Raw genomic sequence first — 9,978 nt, forward strand, 5'->3', positions numbered from 1 at the left:
TACATGTATCTTTTCGAATTAGATTAACATTAACTTTTAATAGGTAAGTGGCAGCAACAGCGATGCCATCTTTAGTTAGATTTAATCTCCTCATTACAATCCATGAAACTCTGACCCCCTAATCTGAAAGACAAGACTGAACAAACTACCTTTTCTATCCTCTATCCCACCTCTACATCTTTCATTCATTTCCTGATGAGATGTCCCGAGAGAACACACTCAGTAGAAAGACATGGTTTTTAGGGCTAGGCCAATTCCTTGACCAGAAGAATCTGTTTTGTTTGGAGTTATTTATGGATGTTTCCTAAAAAATGAACCTTGGAAATCACTTCTCACATGCCTTCAAAAAGAACTCTAATCATATCTAAAGAGTATGCCTATATTTGCTTGCCTTTACCTATTGCATATATTCTCCCATGCTTTCGAAACAAAGAAGAGCCAAGGCAGAAGCAGCTGAATACCAATGTCTCCTATCAACCTGTTTTCTAATCCAGCACGCTGAGATTCTGCTTGCAACCCCAGCTGTTTTCTCAGATATCTTTCGTGCCTTGCCCTCTCCACTTTTTTTTCACTATCTCCTGTTGAACTTTGAAGCCTCACTCAGGAGTTAATGAAGCAAAGACAGCATCAGTTCAAGAGGGAGTAACTTTAAAGGTACAATTAAACTGTGTTGTAAATGCATTCCAAAGTCCTTCGTGCTATGGGAGGAATTATGTCCACTCAGGCTTCTCTTCTCATTATCCAAATTATAAAACACTAGGAACTAAGGAATGGATGTAGAATAGGTGCTAACTTGACTGAATTCTGAATCCCATTTCCTTTTTCCTGGAGCTCCCCTTTGAGCACTAGAACTTTGGTCAAGAGGATCCCCAAGTTAATAAGAAAAGGGTTCGCTGTGGTGACAGGGAAAAGCACATAGTGGGTATCAAAAAACCCACCATCGTTGCACTTAGAGTTTCATAAATAAGAATGTTCAAGGGCAGACATACGTTTCCTTCCCTAGTAAGAAATAAAATTGATTCTGGTTGTATTTTTCCCCATTTATTTTAATTTGGTTGTCAAGCTTTATCTTTAGGGCACATTACCTTGAAGCTAGGGCTGGGGTTGCAAACATACTGCTATAAATTTCCTTTAATGATAAGCAGAAGTCTCAGAAGACCCCTGCCTGTGCCAGACAGGTTCTTCAAAAGAACGACAGTGAAAGGGAGAAAGCCAAACACACTACTGAAAATTACACCACATGATTTATTCACAATGTTACAAAAGCCTGGTGGCAGCAGATGACACCTACCCTGTGCTGCACTCTCAGGGACACAGCATAGCCTGCATTACGAAAGAGGTCTACAGCATCCTGGTGCAGCAGGTTCTTTAGGTCTTGGCCGTTTACCTGCCAGAAACAGCAAGGAAAAGTAGTAAGAGACGTAGAATGTGAACTCCCATAAGTCAAAGATTTACTTTCATGTGACCAAAGATTTAAAAAACAAACTCCTACAGAGCAAATTCCAAGGGCTAGAAGAAGGGGTAAAGTTACTTAGAACTCAGAGTGACTTTTTTTCATTTTTGAAGCTATGTTTTCCTAGAACTGAGGTTACATGGGCCATCTGAAGAGTACCTAAGTTTACAACAACAACAACGAAAGGAATCTCTCCTTTCTGAGCTCCTACTGCCTGCCCTGTTTCGACACTTGGGATTCTGTTACTGTATTTGTACGTCTTCCACGAGTATCAACCTGCTTCCCTACAGCTAACATGGTCTCCCAGGTTACCACTCTATCCTTTATATGTCTAATCCCTGGCATGGCCAGCTTCAGCTCTAGAAATACAACTCTGAGAAGCTCTTCCACAATTTAGTTTGATGTGGTACAAATCTACTAGCTCCTTCTATTGTTCTTGTTTTCTTTTGAACAATTTCCCTTGACTCCATGGATATCCCTATCCTCCTCAAATTTACTAAAAACCGTATTTCTGTGATGATACAAACTTCTAAAATGTTTCGGTGAAGGTGAGTCCTACTACTTAAAGGTGAGAGATGTGAAGGACTCTGGTATTAACACTGCTCAGTGTCAGGAGTGACACCGGCCACAAGTGGTATCTATTCTATGCTGCACTCAGTGACACAGCATAGCCTACTTGATGCAAAATCTACGTATCTTTTATACATGTCAATGTCAGCAACGGCAGCAAGAACATCTAATATATTTGGTAGGTTCTGTGCTATATGTTTTACATACATTATCTCACTGAATAATCACAATAATCCTGTGAGGTAGACACTACTTTTATCTTGTTTTCACAGATGAAAAAACTGAAGCTTAGCAAGGCTACGTAATCTACCCAAAGTCATAGTAAGTGTAGAAGCTAGGGCTATAGGGGTTTTATATCCTGGAAGGAAGACTAAAGTGCCCTGGCCTTTTACTGTTCCTTCTGCACGATTATTCCTCCACCTTGACTCACCAGCTATTCTTTCCTCAGCTGAAGATCAAGTCACTGACTTATTCAACCTCCTCATCTTCCTTGTCACAGTTTTCCTTCTCCAAGAGGTTCAAAATTGTCCCTCCACGCTATTTCCTGCCAATATCCTTGTGAATTAATCTATCAACACTTTGGCCTTATAAACTGTCTACCTTTCCAAAGTGAAGAATTCCTGCTCTATTCCATTCTAATCGCCAATTGGCATAAGCCTTCAACTTCAACATTAGGCATGCTACAGCTCCAATATCTCAAATTCTTAAAAAAAAAAAAATTTCTACTTTCTTCATACTTCCTATACCTCTGTGAATTCCCCCTTTATCCTCATCAAAGCATTTTACACATCTAGGAGTTCCTATTATTTCAAAAAAGCACTTGGAAAACTATTAGAATCCCTCATCCCCATGATCTTCTGCCAGCTTTCCAGTCCTGGGCAACACACTGCATTCACTTTCCTTGTCATCAGTGTGTTTAATATTCCTAGAGAAAGATACACAGTCACATTCTCTACCACAGACGCATACTAGGTGGCTCCTGCTGCATCCTTACAACCCTTCTCATCTGGTGAACTCCCTAATAAATATGCAGTGGTAGCTGTTCCAAGACCTTTCCTACTCCAACTCCAATCACATCTCTCTTCTCAGCAGATTCCTTTGCCTTATCTTTCTTGAGAATACTGAGAACTTCTGACAAACACTTCTCTCCACTTTCTTTCCTTTCCCCTCAGTTCCCTGATCTCTCTTAGTGCTGCTTCCCCCTTACTTCTGAATTAGAGTCCTTTATCTAGGCTAACCCATTTACTAGTGCTCTTGATCACGTTCCTTCTAGCCTCCTGACAGAACTTAAGCAGTCACTTACCCTCTTGATTCCTTAAGTATTATTGTTCTCTGCTCCTTCTCAACTAAAGTTACCCTCATCTACTAAAACACACACACACACACACACACACACACACACACATTTCTTGGAACCCACCATCACCCTCTTCCCATCTTCTTTCTCTCCTCTTTCTTTGCCAATCTTTTTGAAAGCACTGTTTCATGCACTGTCTCCACTTCCTCACCATCCGCTCCCTCTATTTCCTTGTGTTCTCAGTACACGAGGTGGGGGTGGGGGGCAGGGAAGAACATGCTGCCCCTGCAGGTCAGCAGTGACTTCCAACCACCAAATCCTACAGCCCCTTTTCAGTGTTCAGACCACCTCCTCCCTTCTGCAGTTCTCTCTCGTCTTAGCTTATGAACACTTGGATCTCTTAGTTCTTGCACTGTTCTGTATCCCTTCCTTCCTTCTTAAGGTAAGTAAATATTCCTCAGTATCAATAGTCCTTTGTCCTCTTCTCTCCCATGGTGAATGTTCACAATTTCAACTATAATCTGCTAGACAACTCCCACATTTTCATCCCTACTTCTACTTCTGGATTTGCTGGTTTCCTGCTGGGTACCTATTCTGCCAGCTGGGGCATATTCTGTTAAGACCCCAACTCAACATATCCAAAGCCTCTTTTTTATTTCCCACAAAACCAAACTATCCTGACTTCTTTCTTATTGACACTACCATTCCTTCAGACTAAAATTTTGGTAATATTTAAAAACTCTCTCTGTCAATCTTTACATACAATATATTGGCAACTCCTGTAGTCTAACATAATAACATTACTCATATGTTATTTTCTTTCTATTGCCCCTCTCTTTAGGTTATGAATACTCTTAGTTGAACTACTGGGATCGCCTTCTCTCTAATTTACTTTCCCCTGGGTCCTCCCTCATTCTAACCTATTCAAACACTACGTCTCCAGATCAATCTTCCTAAAGTATAATTCTGTTCATGCCACTTTATTGCTCAAAAACAAACACAAAACTGGGAGCAAGGGAGGAAAGCGTGCATGTCTGATTTCTCATTCTGGTATGCAAAGTCCTCCAGGAAATGAAGGACTGGAAACCTACCTTTCCAGTTTAATCTTTCATTACCCTTTCATACATCCTATGCTTTAGCTAAATCACACAACTCACTGATCCTGGGACATAAAACATATATTCTTACCTTCATACCTGTGCTCAAGCTATACCCATCATCTGAATACCTTTCCCTTTTAAAAAATTCTATTTATCTCCCAAGACTGATCTTAAATACGATCAGTCATGCTACCTATAGTGTAGAAATGAATACAGGGTTTTCTAGTTGATAGACTGTGATTTCATGCTACCAAGCCACCTTCTGATTATGTCTTGGTTTTCTGGCCGGTAGATTTGTCAAAGGGAAAGAACTGCAGAATTTCTAGAACCATCACAGTGAATTCTCAGACTCAGTTTTCTAGTTAATTCCTGGTAGAGAGAGAACAGGTATGAGATTGCTGATGGTAGTGGGAATACTCACGTAACTAAACTTGCCCATAGGGTAACCGCATTTCTCATTGTAAAGAAATAGGTATTTTCTCTCAGAGGCAGACAAATAAGTTAGTGATGCAGTCTTGTCAACAAATGCCAAAGATGTCATAGCTCCATACAGAGCCAAGTTTCATAATGATATGAATCCAAGTGGGAAAACTGAGTCACTACATGACATTCAATGACAGGAATACTGAGCTCAAAATAATCTTTGCTGTAGCAGTCAGTTTTAATAGCCGGGAATCACTGTATATTTATTATCATGTCTGGAGCTGTCTATCCATTTTACATGTACTAACTTATTTAATCTTCACAATAGTCCTATAAGTTAGGAACCCCATTTTATAAGTAATAAAACTAGAGAGGCTATGCAACCTTTCCATGGACATACAGAATGGAGGTAGCAAAGCTAGGATTCAAACTCAAGCAGCCCAGCCCCCAAACCTTCACTAACAACACTAAACTTTAGAAATTTACATTGTAAGCAAGAATTTTATTTCTGCAGCCTATCACTATCTATCACATTAATGTTGTAAATTAAATTTCTATTGGTTTTGGAGTTTCAGTTTTATGTGTTATACTATACGTTTAAAAAAATTTAGAGTTGTATGAAAACACATGGTGTTTATATGTTAGTATTTTTATTCATTCTTATATATTGAAGTGACATTCACATTAAAAAAGCAATTTAGTTAAGTGCTACTTCATTGACCAGGCCTTTCTAGATAACTGCACTAGATGTGAATGATTTACTTCCTGAATCTCCATACTATGTAACTATCTTAAAGCTCAAACTGAACTCTGTCTTATAACACTTTACATTGGATTATAAATAACTTAGGCTGGATCTAAACTCATCATTATAACCCCTATAGTACCCGAATACTGCTCTGAACAACTAGACTCTAATAGCAGCTCTAGCTGCCAACGACTCAGTGTGTAATCTTGGTCCTCACATGAGTTTCCTTTTGCTAGCAGGGAAGAAGGACATTGGGTGACATCAGGCAAAGGAGCACAGCCCAATTATACCTTTCAACCCTCCTAGTTAATTCTAAAGGTATCCTAATATATGAAGTCAGTTACTCTAACTGCTTAAAAATAAAAAAAAAAGAGGCCTTTTAGAAATGCAAAGGGAGTTTCTTTTTTAAAGAACCATTTCTCATCCTTTGCCCAATTATGCTGGAGGTAAACCAGCTCTATAAAAGAAATGATGATTCTTTTTCAATTGACAATATATCTCTCTACTCCAAAGCCAAATTTGCTTTCCAATATTTACCTCCTCTAACTGTTTTTACAGATTCCAGCTCATACTGACTAACCTCCAAGTTCTGTAGATTTTTACTCCTAAATATATGTGGAATCCACTTTCTCTTTATCACCATCCTTACTAATATAGACCAGAGGTTCTCAAAGTATGGTCCCAGGACCAGCAGCATTAACTTGGGAACTTGTTAAAAGTGCAAATTATTAGGTCCCATCCTAGCAATCTGGTGAAGTTTGAGTTAGCTTTAACCTAAACTGCCTGAGTCTTCTCCACACCCAGCCTACTTAATCCATAGTCTATGCATCCACAGATTCCATCAGTGATTTTCCATTTACTGAGTAGTGATTTTTCAAATGTAAGTCTGTTGACCCATTCCAAAAGATAGTGAAGTCAATCCAGTGGGTCAAGACCAGTATTTAATTTTAAGTAAGTGAAATTAGAAGAAAACACAAAATATTAGAATGCATCATATATAGAAGAAATAGGTATTATTTTGTTAAACTTTGCTTCAGTTATGTGTGTGTGCATGTGAGTATTTCCTATTATGGGTCATAATTCAAAATGTTTGAAAGACACTTGCCTACAGCAGTGCTTCTCAAACTTTATTCATGGGCTTACCCAAGGATCTGTTATAATGCAGATTTTTATCTGAGTGGGTCTGGGTCTGAGGAGCTTCCTGAGACTCTGCATTTGTAATCAGCTCCCAGGTGATGGCCAGATTCCTTGGACCTCACTTTTACTATCAAGAGCTATTCATTCAACTGAGAAATTTTAGAATACTGCTAAACTTGCTACTTCAGTTTCCTTAACTCATGATATTTTAAGTTATATTAAACTTGAGATATGACAGATTTGCAACATGCTAGAAAATTTTGCTAACTGAATGTTCAGAGTGCTGGGATTGTGGTATTCTAGTTAACTGATGGGGAGTCATACAGTTTTTTGCTTTAACTGTGGTTGTTATCAATCTATGAGTTTCCTATTTCTTGCCTTAGGAAAGGAGTAAACTGAGTTAAAATAAGTTTTCTTGGATGATTAATAATTTTGGATTGCCTTAGGATAATCTAACATTATCTTAGGATAATGTAAGAGTTACTGGAGCACTAACTATATAGGATAATACAAATACAGGTGTATAAAATATAGAAAGAATGGGCTCAATTTAATAAGCACTGACCTCAGATTATACTCTGGATATTTTCATTTTCCCCCCAAATCTTGAAGTGAATTACAATTTTGGGGGAGGGGTCCTCTTTTTTCATTAAAGTTGAAGGAAGAAAAAAAAAGATTATCTAGCTCCAATTAATCAAGCCAAACCAAAAAAGTTATAATTCATTCACAGAGCAAATAATTTACTAGATGCTTACTCTGTGCCAGCTACAGGCCTACATGCTGCGGACAGAGATGAGAAGACAAAGACTCTTCCTTAAAGGTACTTTGCCTAAAGGATTCTGTATATTTCAACATCTCTGTAGCTGATTGGATGAGGGTTTCTGGTGGGTCTTCCCCATTGATCTAAGACCACAGGCTGGTCTTTCATTTTCTTTTAATTTTCCATGGCACCTGGCAGTGCTCTGCAGGCCATCAAATACAATAGTTAATATATGTTGATGACTACTCAACTCTTTTATTCACCAAAGTAAGAATTCTGTTTGAAGAGAATAGGAAATGCAGCTGACTAATGGCCCAATCCATGCCACTCTGTTATATAATAGGTTTGGTCAAAATGGAACATTAATATCCTATATAGTATCCTATAATCAGCTACATCACCCTGAAGTTATAAGTTTCATTAAACACGTAGAGTTCACTGAGAATTGACTATTCTTGACTATCTACCTTCCTTCATTTAGGCAGACACACAGGAGAAATGAGAAACCTAGATAGTTTATTTTTCTACAAAAATATAATTTTCCCAGGTTCTCTGATAGCCTATATAAATATTAAAGCATTCTCACCATCACACACACATACAAATGAACTTTGGGTAAGGACTCTCCGACCCTCATCTCAACTTCAGATCTTTTCTTCTATTGGTAATATCTGTTTTTGTTTCATGGTTGTCAGATACAACAGGGTCTTAAAAATCATTTACATTCATCCACAGTGATCACAAAAAATTAAATTTCACTTTTGATGAGAAAGGAGAAACTGCATGATAAATCATGCAGTTATTTAATTTTAGAACTTGAAATTAAGATAAAACATGGGCATTATTTAGGGAGAAATGGAAAGATTAAATTAATAGTCAATAATAACTCACCTGAAATCTAGACCACTTAATGATACTTCTATTAGTTACCCAAAATGGATATGGACTAAGGAAAGGACATATTATTAGTCTGATTATCTGGCAACAGTTAAAAGAAAGAGTTGGAGCAAATTTTACAACATGGAAAAATAACCATGTGAGGAAACTAGGGAATCCCATAAAGAATAAATGAGAATATAGGCTAATAAATAATTTAGCATCATTTTACAGAGACGCCAAAGCCAATTATAAGTGAGTACTTAAGTACATCAAAGAGATAAAGTGAGCTCAAGAATAGATGGAACAATTTAATGGTTAATACCTAACAAGTTCACTTAAGGATACAGTGGGAATAGGATGGTGAGGCAATATTTCTTAAGAAACAGGATCTAGAATTTGAATTTTGGAGCAAACTCTTGGCAGGGAAACTGGAGTCAGGGAATATAGCCCTAGATAGAATAGAGAATATGCTGGCCTTTTCCTCTTGCATAAGCTCCATCTTTTTCTCTTTCTGTCGTCTTTTTTTTCTCTCCGTTACCTGTCTTACATTTTTGCCTCTTCTTTGCCTGGAATTTCTTCCTCTCTTCTTTCACATACTTTTTCCTTAATTGGCTAGAACATAACCTTGAATCAATGTCGTACATATATTTGTAGTGTTTTATATCTTGTAGAGATCTTTGTAATAATTCTTTTATTTTGATAAAGTCAAGTCCTCTTTGCTAAAAATTTTAAAGACAAATGAGCTCAGTTTCTTAGATATCTACTTTTCTTTTCATTAACATTTATCTCCTACCATACCTTTTTAAAAAACTTGAGTGGCCTTCAAATAATTTCTTTTCTCTCTGAGGTGATGGCTCACATAAGAAAGGCTCCTTATCTTGGCTTGTGTCTAATAAATTCTCTCACACTGAGGTTTATGTCTTTTTGTTCCCTAATTCTTCCCTTAATAGAAAAGACTAATTTCAGTTTTTATACAGAACCATACATAAACTCTATTATTAAATAACCATGCAACTTTCTGTTTAGGATAACGAACCCTAGCTCCTCACTTATCTTTTAGGAGGCAATATAGTATATGGGTTAAGAGTAGAGGTTCCAAATTCACAGACCAAGTCCTCTGCCATACACTAGTTGAATGACCTTGAGCAAACTGTTTGACCTCACCAAGCTTCCTTAGCTGCAAAATCGGCATAATAATTGTACCACTTCATAGGGTTGCTACAATATTAAATAAGTTTAAAGTTCTCAGCATACTGCTTGGCACAGAGTGCTCAAAACTTTCTAACCATTCTCATTTTTCAATAATTTACATTTAACCAAAGCTTTTTGAGTAATATGGCTCTCTTCTTAACCCCTGTATTTTTCAAGTCCTTCTTCACCATGGAACCTAGTTCCCAGTGTTCTGGAGAGAATGCAGTTATCTGTCAAAATATTAAACTGCATAGTTTCTAACTACATACTATACTTTAATCTTAACCCATTCTCAAGTTTTCCTTACTGTATTTCCTGATCCAAAAGGGCAGGCAGGAATCTTCCCAAGGAAGGAGTTGGGGGTAGGGACTAGGGTCTAGGGAGCCAGGGACAGTGAAGGAGGTGGAAGCCAGTTCTCAC

General features: G+C 37.7%; 1 protein-coding gene across 7 annotated transcripts in view; it reads right to left on the reverse strand.

Annotated features, from left to right (window-relative positions):
• The window catches only part of SYNJ2BP (synaptojanin 2 binding protein), an 84,947-nt gene that overhangs the window by 3,884 nt on the left and 71,085 nt on the right, over positions 1-9,978 (reverse strand). For all 7 annotated transcript variants that reach the window (XR_002644075.2, XR_002644073.2, XR_002644074.2 and 4 more), the window contains one exon: positions 1,292-1,387. Coding sequence is in view for 4 of the 7 variants with exons in the window: in XM_089907888.1 (XP_089764014.1) it covers positions 1,292-1,387 (96 nt within the window). In the remaining 3 variants the exon portion in view is untranslated. The remainder of the gene's footprint in view (positions 1-1,291; positions 1,388-9,978) is intronic.

The sequence above is a fragment of the Delphinapterus leucas genome, chromosome 2, assembly GCF_059928025.1.
Source record: "Delphinapterus leucas isolate spDelLeu-1000000601 "Yukka" chromosome 2, BTC_Dleu_Yukka2, whole genome shotgun sequence".
NCBI classification, from domain to species: domain Eukaryota; kingdom Metazoa; phylum Chordata; class Mammalia; order Artiodactyla; family Monodontidae; genus Delphinapterus; species Delphinapterus leucas.